This window comes from Puma concolor, chromosome B4 (genome assembly GCF_028749965.1).
Source record: "Puma concolor isolate L17-30 chromosome B4, mPumCon1.1.hap2, whole genome shotgun sequence".
Taxonomy (NCBI): domain Eukaryota; kingdom Metazoa; phylum Chordata; class Mammalia; order Carnivora; family Felidae; genus Puma; species Puma concolor.
In genome coordinates this window covers 14056202-14071768 of record NC_141673.1, presented here as the reverse complement: position 1 = coordinate 14071768, position 15567 = coordinate 14056202, and the positions used below count along the sequence as shown (strand labels likewise).

The 15567-nt window shown below is 47.9% G+C and overlaps 1 protein-coding gene and 1 long non-coding RNA gene across 2 annotated transcripts in view; one reads left to right on the top strand and one right to left on the bottom strand.

The window, feature by feature from the left end:
- Positions 1-15567, bottom strand: part of LARGE1 (LARGE xylosyl- and glucuronyltransferase 1) — a 548933-nt gene that overhangs the window by 117802 nt on the left and 415564 nt on the right. The window contains exon 7 of the mRNA XM_086712419.1: positions 741-845. Coding sequence (XP_086568545.1) covers positions 741-845 — 105 coding nt within the window. The remainder of the gene's footprint in view (positions 1-740; positions 846-15567) is intronic.
- The window catches only part of LOC147578924 (uncharacterized), a 29286-nt gene continuing 25895 nt past the window's right edge, over positions 12177-15567 (top strand). The window contains exons 1-2 of the long non-coding RNA XR_015253345.1: positions 12177-12701; positions 13346-13414. This is a non-coding gene — a long non-coding RNA (uncharacterized LOC147578924). The remainder of the gene's footprint in view (positions 12702-13345; positions 13415-15567) is intronic.

Sequence of the window (15567 nt, the reverse complement as noted above, 5' to 3'; positions counted from 1 at the left end):
ACATTGGCAGTCCTGAGCTTAAGGAGAGGGTCTAGTCTCTTATTGATACACTGAGCTCTAGTCTCTTATTGATACACTCTGTGAGGTCATGGGAGTTATCTGGCCTACCTGGCACGGGGTCTAGGGTCTAGTCCACACCAGGCAGTCTATACATAGCTGTTGAACACAGAATGAATGAATGAAGATACCATTAGCCAATGAACTATTAGCAGAAATTATGTCACTTCTGACCAGAAACCTTCAGAATCAATAGGACATCTGCTACTTTCCTCCCTATACCGGGAAGGATGAATCCAGATGAATCCGGAATGCCTACGGTGAGCAAGATCCAGCAGGCCTCACACGGACATGGAACCGGAGGAAAGTAAATTTTTGTCGTGGTAAGAAGCTGAATGTCGGGTTCTTTGTCACTGTGGAACGATCTTTGTATCAATGGAGCCAAGGGACCTAGAGGTCATACTTCTAAAAAAGCCCAACGGGATCTAGATCTGAAGGTGAGTCAGGAGGGAGGCTTTTTGCTGAGGTTGCAACTGACAGCCAAGGTCTGACAGCCAAGCTGACTATAGTTGTGGCTCTAAGAAAGAACTGAAGGTCAGCTGTGTAGGTACCATCCACTGCAGAATTCAGGCAACCAAGTGGTCTCCTCCTATCCTTTGCCTGCCTCCTCCCTCAGAGGAAGGCACACTGAACCCTCACGTCACCTTCTGAAACCCCCACCATGTACCACCCTCACGATTTACCTGTGTTGTAGCCCCTTCCAAGGGCAGGCCAAGGACGGTGATTTTTCCACAGGTTTCCAAGGTACCAGTCACTCTGGTTCTCTACCAAGCCCAGGACCTGCTGACCTGTAGAGTACAGAGAAAGCAAAGGTCTTAAAAGAAGCCAAGCCACACGGAACAGTAAGTAAGTACTGAATAGGAGATATAGTAATGGTAAATCTTATTGTAGTTTTTATTAAGTGTCAGGCCCTGATCTAAGTGCTTAACTTGTATTAGTGTATTTAATTTTCAAACTTTGGCAGCCCCGCCATTTTTTTTTAAGTTTATTTAGTCATTTTGAGAGAGAGAGAGAGAGAGAGAGAGAGAGAGAGACAGAGGGAGTGAGCATGCGTGCATGGGGGAGGGGCAGAGAGAGAGAGAGTGAGTGAGCATGCGTGCATGGGGGAGGGGCAGAGAGAGAGAGGGAGAGAGAGAGAGTGAGCGAGCATGCGTGCATGGGGGAGGAGCAGAGAGAGAGGGAGAGAGAGAATCCCAAGCAAGATCTGATCAGTCAGCACACAGCCTGACTTGGGGCTTGATCTCACAAACCACCAGATGATGACCTGAGCCAAAATCAAGAGTTGGATGCTTAAACGACTAAGCCACCCAGGTACCCCTTGCCCCGCCATTTTTATTATCCCCATTTTACAGAGAAGGAACTAAGGAGCAGATAATTAACTTGCCCAAGGTCACCCAGTTACTCTGTGGTAATACCGGAATCCCAAACCAACCAACCAACCAACCAACCAACCAACCAACCAACCAACCAACCAGCCAGCCAGCCAACCAACCAGCTGACCAGCTGACCATCCATCCCTTAACTCATGCAACACATATTTACCGACACACCTCAAGTGTTCCAGCTCTACTATCCCCCACTGTACATGAGTTCACTGGCTGTCTGGGCATCAGCTGAGATCATCTGCCCCCATCGGAGGGAAGAAATGCCCCTTGGTGAAGGAGATGGAAGCCCACAGAGAAGAGCCCCCTTTTCACCACCTCCCCACAGTGTTTTCACCCTCACGTCCATTTCATCATGAGTCCCCAAGCCACTGTGTCATGTCAATGCAGGAGTGTTTTCTAGAGGAGCAATTGCTTCTCTGTCCCCAGCACTCAGCTCTGACGTTGGCCTGTGTCTGCTGTACTGGGACCAACAGCACGGCTGATCCAGGCCTCTTAGACTAGTTTCTCAGCACCTTAGGGGAGTCAGTCACTTCTCTTGATTTCTTAGAACATAATGTTCCTGGGAGTCCAGGCCTTCTATGGAGGGCAAGCAAGGCATCAGACCCACCCATCTTCCACGAGACAAGCCCATCATCTACTTGCAGAAGGTATTCATTCCCTTGGATTTAACCGTCAACTATTTACACACCAGGAAACTGAAGTTCACCAGGATCATGATGTGCACAGGTAGTGGTGGAGCCAGCACATAATTTAATACTTGTGCGACACACACACTCCTTCCACCGTCTCAATTCCATCTCGTTTGCCTTTACAACAAGCATTTGTGGGAAGAATGAACAACCCTTGTTATGGAAAAAGAAACTGACGCTTGGATATTTTAAATAGCTTGCTAAGGGTCACATGACTAATAATCATGGTCTTCCAGAGCTAAGCGATGCCTTCTGGGGCTAAAATCTTGATATTATTGGCCAATCTGAGAAATAAAGACCTTTCTGACCAAATGAAAGCCTGGCAGCATGTTAAGAAAAACACGACATTTCTCCCGGAACAGCATGCTGCATGATATAGAACCTCCCTGGTGTGATGGCAGCTCCCTGAAATGATGGTGTGTGGGCTCGGCGTAATTTATTTGATCAATTTATCGAGCTCCTATCTAAATCATCACCCCGGCACAAATACATAAATTAGAGGCATGGGAAAAATACTACCACCCACTTTGTCATTGTATATGATCACATCCCAAACTTGTAGAATCCCTCAGAAAAACACATCAACAATTCAAGAAGTGCAAGAGCCAATCAATTCTACATGCAACGAGCTTGGGATGTTCATGCAAAACAATGAGATCTGAAAAGCAGGTTGTCCTCAGCTGAGAAAGATGTGTGCCGCATCCCGATGCTGTGACCTCCTTACAGAGTCCACGTGATAACCTCTCACAGAGGTTGGGGTGCGGGGGGGCCACAGAGTCCTTGAGGGATCCAGTTCATAATTACTAATGACCCCGGGTTCAGTACAATGAACACGGTGTCTGTCACATGCTCAAAATGACAACAGGGGAATGATCGTTCACTGACTTTTAGGGTAGCCACCTGAAGTTCAGATATGCTCATCTTCAGCACCTTCGAAGTCCAAATCGCATACTCTGGCATTCCATGAACTGTGTTCTGCCTCAATCTACCTCTTCAGAAGCTTTCTCTCCTTTTTTTAAGTTTATTTATTTTGAGAGAGAGAGTACATGTGTGTGTGAGTGAGCAAGGAGGGTCAGAGAATCTGTGCTGTCAGTGCAGAGCCCGATGCGGGGCTCGATCTCATGAACCATGAGATCGTGATCTGAGCTGAAATCAAGAGTTGGCTGCTTAACGAACTGAGCCACCCAAGCACCCCAGAAGTTTTCTCTATTTAACCACACTTCATTCCTGACAAATGAAAATGTACAGTTTTATTGTTTACATTCTCACCTCTGGCCATTGCTCATTTGGCTCTTGCTTAACGGGAACTGCCCTGACCCCCAGACAACCCCTGCCCGTCAACCCTTCCCGTTCATCTAGCATGAAGCCAGCTATGAACACCCCTAAGTCTGAATGGTCACTCTACCTTCGCTCCCACGAGATGGGAGAGAGCTCTATTTAGCACTTCCTCCTGGCATGTTTTGCATAGCCGACTTACGCCCTGTAAAGGACAGAGTGGGTGATACGCAGGTACACCCACACCTCATTTGTAAATATCCACCTACATTAGTCCGAGGGCAAGGACTGGGTGGTATCCAACACACTAACGGGTGCCAATAAATACACTAAATCAATGACATCTGGTGGATAAACCTCTCCCGACTGGGAGACCCGCAATGTTAGTGTAGTGTATTAGTACCCCCACACTTCTGAAGCTGCAAAGCATTTTGCCCTCCCCCTACTCACCAACACATTCTCTGGCAAATCTGGCATCTTCCTCACCTGCATGGAAAACTGCAAAGGTGGGGTGGCACCACCTGAAAGCATATTTATGTTGGTTGCTCTGCCCAAGGCTCGAACCCAAGGTCTTGATCTCCAGAGAAGGAGTGACATACATGATTAACCTAAGTTAATGTTATCCAAACTCCCCTCTCAATTTGCACCTGGGCTGCATTTCTCATGATGGTTGCATACGACTCCTTTACACATGCCAGCCCTCTTTAAGGTTAAAAAATCCTTAATTAGGAACACGATAGCTGTAATTTTAACATCCGCTGGTTGACAAAATGCAAAATAATAAATAGCTACTAAGATTTCATTTTGCTTTTTCAGATGGATTCATTAGCTGCTCTGTCAGGGATTAAAAGGGTAGCTGGGTTGGGGAGCCTGGGTGGCTCAGTCGGTTAAGTGTCCAACTTCAGCTCAGGTCATGATCTCACAGTTTGGAAGTTCAAGCCCCACGTCAGGCTCTGTGCTCACAGCCTGGAGCCTGGAGCCTGCTTCAGATTCTGTGTCTCCTCCTCTTTCTGCCCCTCCCCAGCTTGCACTCTGTCTCTGTCTCTCTCTCAAAAATAAAATAGAACAATGGGGTGACTGGGTGGCTCAGTCAGTTAAGTGGCTGACGTCAGCTCAGGTCATGATCTCATGGTTCATGGGTTCAAGTCCCACGTTGGGCTGTGTGCTGATGGCTTGGAACCTGGAGCCTGCTTCAGATTCTCTGTCTCCCTCTCTCTCTGCCCCTCCCCTGCTTACATGCTCTCTCTCTCTCTCTCAAAAATAAATAAACATTAAAAAAATAATAAAACATTTTAAAAAATTAAAAAGAAAAAAAGGGCAGCTGGGCTTTGCAAGTGGGCTTGTGAGTACCTTGGACTGTCTAATGTGTCCTATCCTGCAGAGGTCTGTTGTCCATCCACAGGGAACCATGCAGCAGGGTAGCTAGAGGTAAAGAGTGGAAACCTCAGGTCCCACTGCCTGATCCCAATTCCTGGCCCTGCCTCTGCCCCTGCCCCTTTCCAGCTGTGTAGCCTTGAGAAAATTACTTGACCTCTCTTGGCCTCAGTCTCTAAACATTAGGGCTGCTGTGTCTACACATGTCTGAATGACTTCATGTGTGTTAAGGGTTAAGCATAGGGCCTGAAACCTATTAAGCACTCTGTAAGTCATAACTATTTTCACAGATCATCCAAGCTCCCCTGGAAGCTTCTGGAAGAGAGCAAGCCCATCCACAAGCTTTTCTTTGAAGGTCAATCTAGCACAACAGTTAGGTCCTTCTAGGACTTTATCTAACTGTGGTCTGAGAACTGAGTGCTTCTGAGGTTCTTATTAACTGCAGGTTCCTGGGCGTCAACCTAGACATTAATTTTGACCCAGAGGCAGCTTCCCCCTGCCTCTCTGGTTTCTAGAAGGAGGAATTTCCTGGCTGCTAGCCCCAACCCTTTGTCTCCTCTATGTACACAGGAGGACTTACCTGGCTGGTGAGCTTCAGAGAAACAAGCCTACATTGCTTAACCCCTCCTCCATCCCTTCTCTGACAGAGGGTCACCTTAACCCTGTCCTTTCCTGGGGCAGGCCCCTTTCCACGAGGCCACGGTTGCCCCACGCTTCTTGGGACGGGGTGGGGGGGGCGCAATTCCAACTCAGAGTGTTGATATGACAAACATCCACAGTAAGCCCTCCAATTTAACTTGCACTAAAAAGGTGACATTTTGCTCTCTTTTACCCTTAAATTGGCTCAGTGTCTGGGAAGGTGGGGTTCACGTCATCTATTAATTCTCTCATGCCTCAATTCTAAATAAGAATTCCGGTCACTGGGTCTGGTCATCTGCATTTAAAAAAAACAGGTGGGGCGCCTGGGTGGCGCAGTCGGTTAAGCGTCCGACTTCAGCCAGGTCACGATCTCGCGGTCCGTGAGTTCGAGCCCTGCGTCAGGCTCTGGGCTGATGGCTCAGAGCCTGGAGCCTGTTTCCGATTCTGTGTCTCCCTCTCTCTCTGCCCCTCGCCCGTTCATGCTCTGTCTCTCTCTGTCCCCCAAAAAATAAATAAACGTTGAAAAAAAAAATTAAAAAAAAAAAAAACAGGTAATTGGAAAGGACATTAACGTTTGAGAATTAGTGATCCAGGTGTGGAAACTCTGTCCCTGACAGTCAAAGGCAAGGGTCGAAGGCGAGGCTCACCAGTCGGGTCCCCAGCACACGATGAACTCTCATGGCATCTAAATCTAGCCGACAAACCAGCAGAATTCAGTGGCAGCTTCCAGTGGTAGGCTTCTTGAGGACAGTGAAGGGATGAAGAAAGCGAACATCAGAGCCAGACCGCCCACGTCCAATCCTGGCTCTTCCACTTATTAGCTGTGCAACCTTGAACAAGTTACTCAATCTCTTGGTGCCCATTTCTTCATTCATTTATAAAGTGAATACGTAGGACATCCCTTAGAATTAATTTTTTTTCTCTAGGCACTATTTTGTGTTCTTTGCTTATTCAAATGTTACCACTAACAATGCCTGGAAAAACAGTAAAATGTTCAGTAAATATCTGCTCTTATCATTACACCCAGAATTCCCTGGCCCCACCTTCTGTTCCATCCACCTGGATTCAGGCATCAGCAGTCTCGGCCTTCTCCCCCGATCCTTCCTTAGCTGACACGGTCCTTACTCTGCCTAGACTTTGGTTCTGTTTAATATTGACTGAGGGTTTGCTCTGTGTCAGATACCACACGGAAACTAAGGAATCAAAGACAAATAAAACACGGTCCTTGCCCTAGAGGCAGCTAGAAGAGGAGGCAGATAAACAATTATGAAACAGCATGGTACCCGCAGTGACAGAAACACTGATAAGTTAGAGGAATGGAGGGCAGGGAATAATTGATTCTGTGGGGGAGGGTGGGTGATGCTGGCTTGGGGTCTCCCCGGGGTCGTCTACTGCATCCTTACCTGCACTGTGGGCTACACCTGCTGGTCCACACAGACCTCCAAACCCCCAAGCTTCCCCATAAGCTTTTCTGATAACAGTGCTATCTCACAACACCGTTCTCAGCAGAGACGGTGCATAAGACAGGCCATCCTTTATAGCTTTGCCAATCCCAGCTCATCAGCCAGATGGCATCTGGTCTCCAGAGGTCAAAGTCTAAAGCCTTAACCTGGATGATGCGAACACACATGAGACCTGCCATCCCATTAAGAGGTAAAGTCCCAGGGGACTCCTCTTGGGGGGCGGTGCGGGGGGCTGAGGGGGAACACGGGCCGCTGGCGTGCTGCCTCGCTCAGCATCCTGCACTGTCTCGTCTTCTTAGGAGTTATTATAATAAACCACCGTGACTAACAGAAAAGGCTTTGTCATTGTTTTCCGTGCAGCCCTGTGGTTATGATTAAGTGCACTGTTCCCCGTCTTCCTTACTCCAGGCACAAGTTAACTTATGAAAATGAAGCTGTCTTCTTTGCTTATTCATACATCACCACTAACAGCCAGACAAGAGCGAACAAGCTTGCTATTCTGCTGGGGCCCTGGTGTCGGTGTCACCAGCCAGCAGACGGATGGCTCCAGGCTGGGAACTCCCCTCGCTCCCTCCTTCCGCAGCTTTTGGCTCAAGGCAGAGAGCTCCGTTCAGGAGGTGAAGCCCCAGAAGCAGGGGGATGGTGATGCTTCCACGTGGCACATGGGGCCATGGACAGGGCATGCTGGGCTTCGCCCACCAGGTGGCCGGGAGGGAGGCAGACAGCATGGTGAATTAGACAAACGGTTTGTGACCCAGATGAAGAGGGGTCTAGCCCTGATTCTGTATGGTTTGGCCACGGTCTTACTTTTCTGAGCCTCTATTTCCTCACTGTAAAAGGGCAAGGACAGACTCTACCTCCCGCCTCCAAGAAGGATGTGCAGTCAAGTCACACAGGCAAAGAGCCCTGCTCCTGGCAGATGCCTGCCTAAGGCACTGCCCTTCCTCTCCATGGTGATGGTCACTGTGCATATGGTGTCTGAGTCTTCCTATCAAGTGCTCACACCAGCTGCACACACTAGACTCTGCGAAATCTGGCCCTACTGCCCGCACCCTGTCCTGCTGGCCCTGCCGTGCCTTTCTGAAGCTATCAGCTGCACCAGTCTCTTGGCTGTTTTCTTCCCTCTGAACATTCTTTCCCTGCCTCCCCTTCGATGCTGGTGCTCCCCAACTCCCATCCTTGCCCCCCTCCCCACTCCTTCTTGTTCTACATTTTATCCCTGGATGACAGGATCTGCTCCAGTGGCCTCAAGTACCACTGACAGGAAGTTAGTCACCTATCTCTATCCCAGTTCAGACCACTTTCCAAAGCATCTTCTCTTAATTTCTTGCTCTTCACATCCTTGCCATAACCAAACCCCACAGATTTTATCTGCTATTTTTCAAACCTTTCCCCTCGCCTGCTCTGTCACCCCCCTATCACATTTTCTTCCCAGATTACTTGGCAGATCGCACTTGATCACCTTCTCTGAGGGGAGCCGTGCCATTCCATTCTGCCTATGTAAAAATATCTGGAAGGTGCAAATTTGATAATTTTGCTTCCTTGATTAAAAGCTTAGTGTTCCTGGGGGCCCAGTATAGCATGGATGGGTAGATGAAAATCTATCACAGACCACCCTAGCCCATCTGGAACTGGTAAACTCTTTCTAGCTGAATGGGATGGAAATGGATGCTTACAGGTTAACCTCTCCAGGTAAACGCCAGGAACAGAGTCCTAACGCGGATTGCAGATGCTCCCAGGGCTGCCTCCTTTCCCCTGCCCCCAGGAAAGCTCCTGGATGCACAGAGAAAGTCCACCAATCACCGCTGCATATCAAAACTGCTCTGCTTGCACCAGCAGGTGAATATTAAAATGTGATAGCTAGGGGCTGTCCGTAGTATCAGCAGAGAAAGCAACAATGACTTTTCAACCTCATATTTATTCTAATAAGCTATTTTAAAATAGAAAAGTCTTTAATAGTACCATTCAATAATGCATGTCTGAGCACAGGACAGCTGTAATAAGGAAAACGTATAGTATCACATTACCGTTTACTACACATCCTGAAAGGACTGTTCCTCGCCCTGGATGCCCTCTGCTAGTGGGTGCGGAATAATAAAGCATCCCCTGAGAAGATGCAACACAAAAGGTATTTAAAACAACCCTGGATGGGCTGAAAAGGACTGTTTCGGGAACCTGCACGTTTCCCTACTTCCTACATCCTCAGTATAACTCTGCCTGAAGTCACTCTGGGATCACCGAAAGTCCCAGGCACAGCAAAGATCTGAGTACTCACTCCGGAACTGCCTGCTTTTACAGGTGGAGCCCAGAGAAAGGGAGTGAGGTGCTTGGGAACATATCATCCAATGCTGGGGCTCAAGTGCTGACTCCATGCTGGCTGTGTTTTCTATGCGCAAGCTTCTCCAACCTGGCTGCCTCTCCTTTCTTTGAACCTGAATATAATTCTCACCTTGTTCAAATTCTACTTGAATGGTAATCCTGGGTCAATTCATAGTCCCTCAGTCTCCTCCTCTGTAAAATGGTAAAGGGATCTACTTCATGGGGTTCCCTGAGACTCTTTGTTAGGTTTATGTACCACAGGCTCATACCGTGCGTCCTTGCGTTGGAATGCACGTGTCCTAGTTAAAAAAAGGTCTTCTCTCCAATCATTTTCTTGCCTTGGGGGTGCTTCTCTAGTTTATTCATTCCAGTCAACCTCGATTTCATTTGGAGATAAAGACCCCATTCTTGCTGACCTTGATAGCTGAGGGATAATCCCCTCTAAGAGGAATTAGAATCCGTGTCACTCTAGAAGGCAGAATTAGGCTGAATGAGTGAAGACCGAAGGAAGATAGATTTTGCTTCTTATAAGCAAGGCTGTAAGTTCCCTTAGAGTTCGCCAAAATGGAAACAGGCTGCCTTTCTAGGGAGCAGCTTTTAAATATTGGCGTAGTTCTGGAAAAGGCTGCATGATTCAGCCCTCAGCCAGCAGGTATTCACCAAGATCCTACTGTGCACGGGGCTCTGTGCCAACTGCTGGAGAAACAACAGCAAAGAAGAAAACAGGCCCAGTCCCCGCCTGTCAGATTTTACGATCTCTACACAACGTTTCTCAAATGGTTTAGCTACCTTCCGCCAGGCCCCACCCCTAACCTCACTGAAGCAGATTCTCCGAGGATGAGACCTGGGGATTTCTCTGCAAAGACAGCCCCCTTAATTCTCATACATGGCAGATTTGGGGGCCTTTGGAGTGGGAGGGCACTCAGGGATTTCTGTACTAGATTTGATGACCTCAAATCTCCCTTCCAACTTGATTGTAAAATCTCTTTATTAGGCGGTGTTCAGATTACTCTGTTGCACTGTTTCCACACCTACATTTGTGGTTAGGAACAACCTGCAGGGCCTCTCCCTGACACTGTCGGTAAGGCTCCAAAGGACAGGAAAAAATGGGTAAAAAGGCTGGCCAAGGCGTATTTGACCTGCACACCTGTTCCTGCCTGCACCGCCACCAGAGGCTGTGGGTAGGGGTCCTGAATACGGCAGAGTCCTCTGTGGTTCATCTGAGTGTTAATCCCAGAGCACTGAGCTGAGAGCACTTCCTACCCCAGGGGCATCTGTGGAGAACAGAAAAGGACAGCCTGAGGCTCAGAAAAGAGCCTGCAATCCAATAAAGGTCCAGGTAACGATTCCATCTGCCAAGATGCAAGAATAAGTCCCCACCCACCTCCTTAGGTCAGTCCCAAGTGAGCCCACATTAACTTAACTTACAGTTTAAAAAATCCTGCTCAATCTCAAATAATGATTCTCTCTTCTTCCTTCCTTGATCTTTGGTCTTTGGAAATGGGAAAAACTAAAAAGGAACACAGGGCCAGCCGCTGGGCAATCTTCCAAGGCTGCTTTTATCACACCAACTCCCAGGACGCTTGACTGCTGTCACCTCTCAGACGAGGCCTCCCCCAGGGGAGCAGAGCTGGCCTGGATCCAGCTACAACTTCCATCTGTGGACTACTTGGATCTTTTTTTAAAAACACAATTTGTTTGGGGGCGCCTGGGTGGCTCAGTCGGTTAAGTGTCCGACTCTTGATCTCGGCTCAGGTCATGATCTCACGGTTTGTGAGTTTGAGCCCTGTGTCAGGATCTGTGCTGGGAGGAAGGAGCCTGCTTGGGATTTTGTCTCTCTGTCTCTGTCTCTCTCTGCCCCTTCTCCACTTGCATGTTCTCTCTCTTTCAATAAATAAATAAACTTAAAAAAAACACCCACGGGGCGCCTGGGTGGCGCAGTCGGTTAAGCGTCCGACTTCAGCCAGGTCACGATCTCGCGGTCCGTGAGTTCGAGCCCCGCATCGGGCTCTGGGCTGATGGCTCAGAGCCTGGAGCCTGTTTCCGATTCTGTGTCTCCCTCTCTCTCTGCCCCTCGCCCGTTCATGCTCTGTCTCTCTCTGTCCCAAAAATAAATAAAACATTGAAAAAAAAAAGAATAAAAAAAAACACCCACAATTTGTTAGCAACTTTCAGATACCTGGCTCACAGATACTCCTGTAACTCACTGTTGATAGCACCTAGGAGAAACAATCTCACTTTTCCTACTACGAATGAAGAAAAAGCACTTACTTGTGGGAGTCTAAGACCACCAGAAAAGTTCTTGCTTTTCCAATTATAGCTGACCCTTGAACAACATGGGTTTGAACTGTGCAGGCCCATTTACACGTGGAGTTCTTTTGGTTAAATATGGTACAGGGCTGTAAATTCACTGCTCTTCTGATTTTCTTAACATCTCCTTTTCTCTTGGTTGCTTGTAAGAATACAGGATATAATACGGATAACGTACAAAATATCTGCCAATCAGTTATTCACATGATTGGTAAGGCCTCCAGGCAGTAAGTAGGTAAGTTTGGAGGGAGTCGGAAGCTAAATGCAGATATTCTGACTGCGTGAGGGGCAGGGGTTCGGTGCCCCCATTCCTGAAATTGTTCAAAGGTCAATTGTATTAATTGTGCAACCGGGGCCAAAACTGCTTGATTCCTGAGCTTTAGTTTTCATTTCTTTAAAATGGATGATGGTAAAATTCATTCTATTTCCATCATACAGTTATTTTAAGGGTAAAATAAAATGTTGCAAACCATAAACTACTGCTCAACTTTAAGTATTACCATTATTAGCCAACATTTTTGTGTCTTTTGTAGCTAGTACTTAATTTTTTTCCCATATAGTTGTTTTTTTTTTTTTTTTTTTTTTTTTTTTTTTTGAGAGAGAGAGGGAGGAAGAGAGAGATAGCACGTGTGAGGGGGGAGGAACAGAGAGAGGGAGAGAAAGAATCCCAAGCAGCCTTCACAGTCAGTGCAGAGCCCTACACAGGGCTCGATCCCATGAGTCTGGGATCATGACCTGAGCCAGAATCAAGCATTGGAGTCTCAACTGACTGAGCCACCTAGGTGCCCCACAGCATCTTTTGTTCTAATGAGGTGACTCTTGGTGGGCTCCTAGAAAGCTACATTGGGTGGGGAAGGCTGGCTGCCAGAAAGACAAAGCCTTGATTGGAAGCTTGGGATTTTCACCCCACTGCCCAACCTCCAGAGAAGGGAGAGGGACCGGAGACAGTTCATCACAAATGGCCAGTGATTTAATCAACCATGCCTACCTACCTGACGAAACCTCCGTGAAGACCCTAAGTAACAGGATTAGAGAGCTTGGGAACTGGTGAACACGTCAGGGTGCCTGAGGGGAGTGCACTCAGAAAGGCCACGGCCCCTCTACCGCACCCTCCCCCTTCAACCTCGTCCTTAGGCACCTCATCCATGTGGCTGTTCCTGAGTTGCATTCTTTAGAATCAACCACTAACAGTAAGTACAGTGGGTTCCTGAGTTCTGTGTTCTAGCAAATAGCAAACCGATGTGAGAAGGGGGTTGAGGGAGGGTCTGACTTTGTAGCCAAGTCAAATGGAACTGTGGGTAACCTGGGGGCCTGATGCTCATGTCTGGTGTCCGAGGGACAGGCAGTCCTGTGGGACAGAGCCCATAAGCCTGTGGGGTTGGATGCCAATTCCAGGTAGTTGTGTCAGAACTGAATTGTAGGATGCCTACGTGGTGTCCCCAGGGGGCTGGAGCACTGGTTGGTGTCAGGAGGAAAATCCACCCCTCGAGGGACTGATAGCCAACGCGGTAAATGTGCAGGGCCTCATGGTGAAGGAGTAAGGAGCTTCTCCGTGCAGGATAGGCAGGGACACAGCTGAAGGGTCTGAGGCAGGCAGGACCATCTGCTCACACAACACCAGGCACCATGTGCAAAGAAGACAACGTGAACCGTGCGCCGTGGTGTGGTGTGGCACTGAGGGGAACTGTACAGCCTCATTTATGGCCATTAAATGCCCGTGTGATCAGAGTTTGGATGTGAAAAGAACGTTGTTGCTGCTGTGCGGGGTGGGACGAGTGGATGTTTGGAAGGGTTAGCAACCAAAGGTCTTATTTTTTTTTTTTCCTTCTATTAGAAACAGCCCATTGGAGATCCACATGCCTGGAGATGCGTGGAGATGTAAGGGCTGCAGACATGCATCATGGTCAGTAAACACCTTCTGAGGGATCTGGGTGCAGATGGCATGCTTGGGCTGAGGGCCACCCACACCAAGAGGTGGAGGTGAGGTGCCTGCAATCCAGTAAGGGGGTGGAGCATGTAGGAAAGGGGATAGACTCTGACGCTCCCCTAACCCTGGATCTCCCAGGGCTCCACATACCCCGGAGAGCATTGAACTGCTCTCTCCTTGCTGGGGATGGTGCTGTGGTGATAACAAGTCAGCCTGTGCCTGGAGCCAATCAGCCTCCTGGAAAGAGGTGGTAAAGGCAACTTGATGGAATTATTATTGTATGTGTCTTGAGGGACGCAAAAGAGATGCTGCTGGGCATGGGGTAAGTCTCCAAGGAGGTGAGACTCACCCCCTAAAATAAGTCAAATCAGTAGAGGGAGGGGAAGGAAGGGACAGCGAGGTAAAAGGAGGAGGGGAGGAAAGTTCTCAGGTAAGAACTCCCACACATGCTCTCTGGAGTCAGCGTGGGGAGACACGAAGCCATAATAACAAAATAACATACTCAGCCATAAAAAGAAAGAAGTATTGATATGCGCTACAACTCGGGTGAACCTTGGACACATTACACCTGGTGAAAGAAGCCAGACACAAAAGATCACATACTGTACAATTCCTTTTATATGTCTAGAGTAGGCAAATTTATAAAGACAGAAAGTAGGTCAGTGGTTAACGGGCACTGTGGGAGGGGTGGTGGGGAGTGATCACTGGCTGGGTATGGGGAGCTTTTCTAGGGTGACAGGAAATGTCTTGAAAGTACAGAGAGAGAACAGCTGCATAATGCTATAAACAGCTAAACACTACTGAAATGCACATTTAAAAATGGGCAATGTTTGAATTGGATTTCGCCAACATAAAAGCTGATGACAACGTAGCTAATACATCGTGGAAATAATATATGTCAATAATAGGTCTATGTGGGGCATCCCCCTGTGTCTTCACCACTGAGGCCAGAGTGCCGAGACCTCACGCAATCCCTGGAGCTTCTCTGTTTGCCAATCATCTGCCTGCGTCCCCAGTGACTTCCCTCCAGGCCACTGCTTTATTTATTTATTAAAAAAAAATTTTTTTTTAATGTTTGTTTATTTTTGAGAGAGGGAGAGTGTGAGTGGAGGAGGGGCAGAGAGAGACAGAGAGGGAGAGAGACAGAGGATCCGAAGCAGGCTCCGTGCCGACAGCAGCGAGATCTAAATGGGGCTTGAACTCTCAAACCATGAGATCATGACCTGAGCTGAAGTCGGACGCTTAACCAAGTGAGCCATCCAGGTGCCCCGGGGCCACTCTGCTTTAAATACTGCCCACGTGTTGGTAACTTTCAATTTATATCCCCAGTCTGATTTCTACACTGAGCCCCAGAATCATAAATCCAGCCGCCATCTCACTTCTCTCCTTGGGGCATGTACCAGGCATCTTGGACTTGGTGCATCCCATATTGAGGTCTTGATCCTTCTCTGCTCCACCTGCTCTAACCTGTGCTACCCACATCAGGGAAGAGCAGCTCACCCTCTCCACCTCTCTAGTTGCTTAGACAGAAACTATGGAATCATTTCCTCAAGCTTTACTGAAATACAGTGGAATTCAATAAACTCACTGATCTGGAGTTTAACAAAACTTTGGCAAATGTGTCTAGCCATGTAACCATCCTCACCATCAAGATACAGAATGGTTCCAACACCCCAATGTTTCCTTGGGGCCCTTCTGCAATCTACTTCCCTGAACCCCAGCTCCAGGCAACTGCTGATTTTCGTTCCGTTACACTATCGTCGAGCCTTTTCTAGGACTGCACTTAATAGAATCACAATCACAGGGCACACAGTTTTTCATATTTGACTTCCTGTACTTAGCATAGTGTTTCTGAAATTTATCCAAGCCATATGCATTAATACTGCTTTTCTTTTTATTGCTGAACCGTATCCTAAAGCTTGGATATATCACAACTGGGGTAGAATCAAGAGTTCTTGTTTGCCCTAAATTAAGCCTGCGATCCAAGCTGCAGATTTGGGTATCACTGGAACACAAATGGCATTTAAGAACATGAGCTTATGGAGGGGCACCTGGGTGCTCGGTCAGCTAAACATCCAACTTTGGCTCAGGTCATGGTCTCATGGTTCGTGGGTTCAAGTCCCGCATCC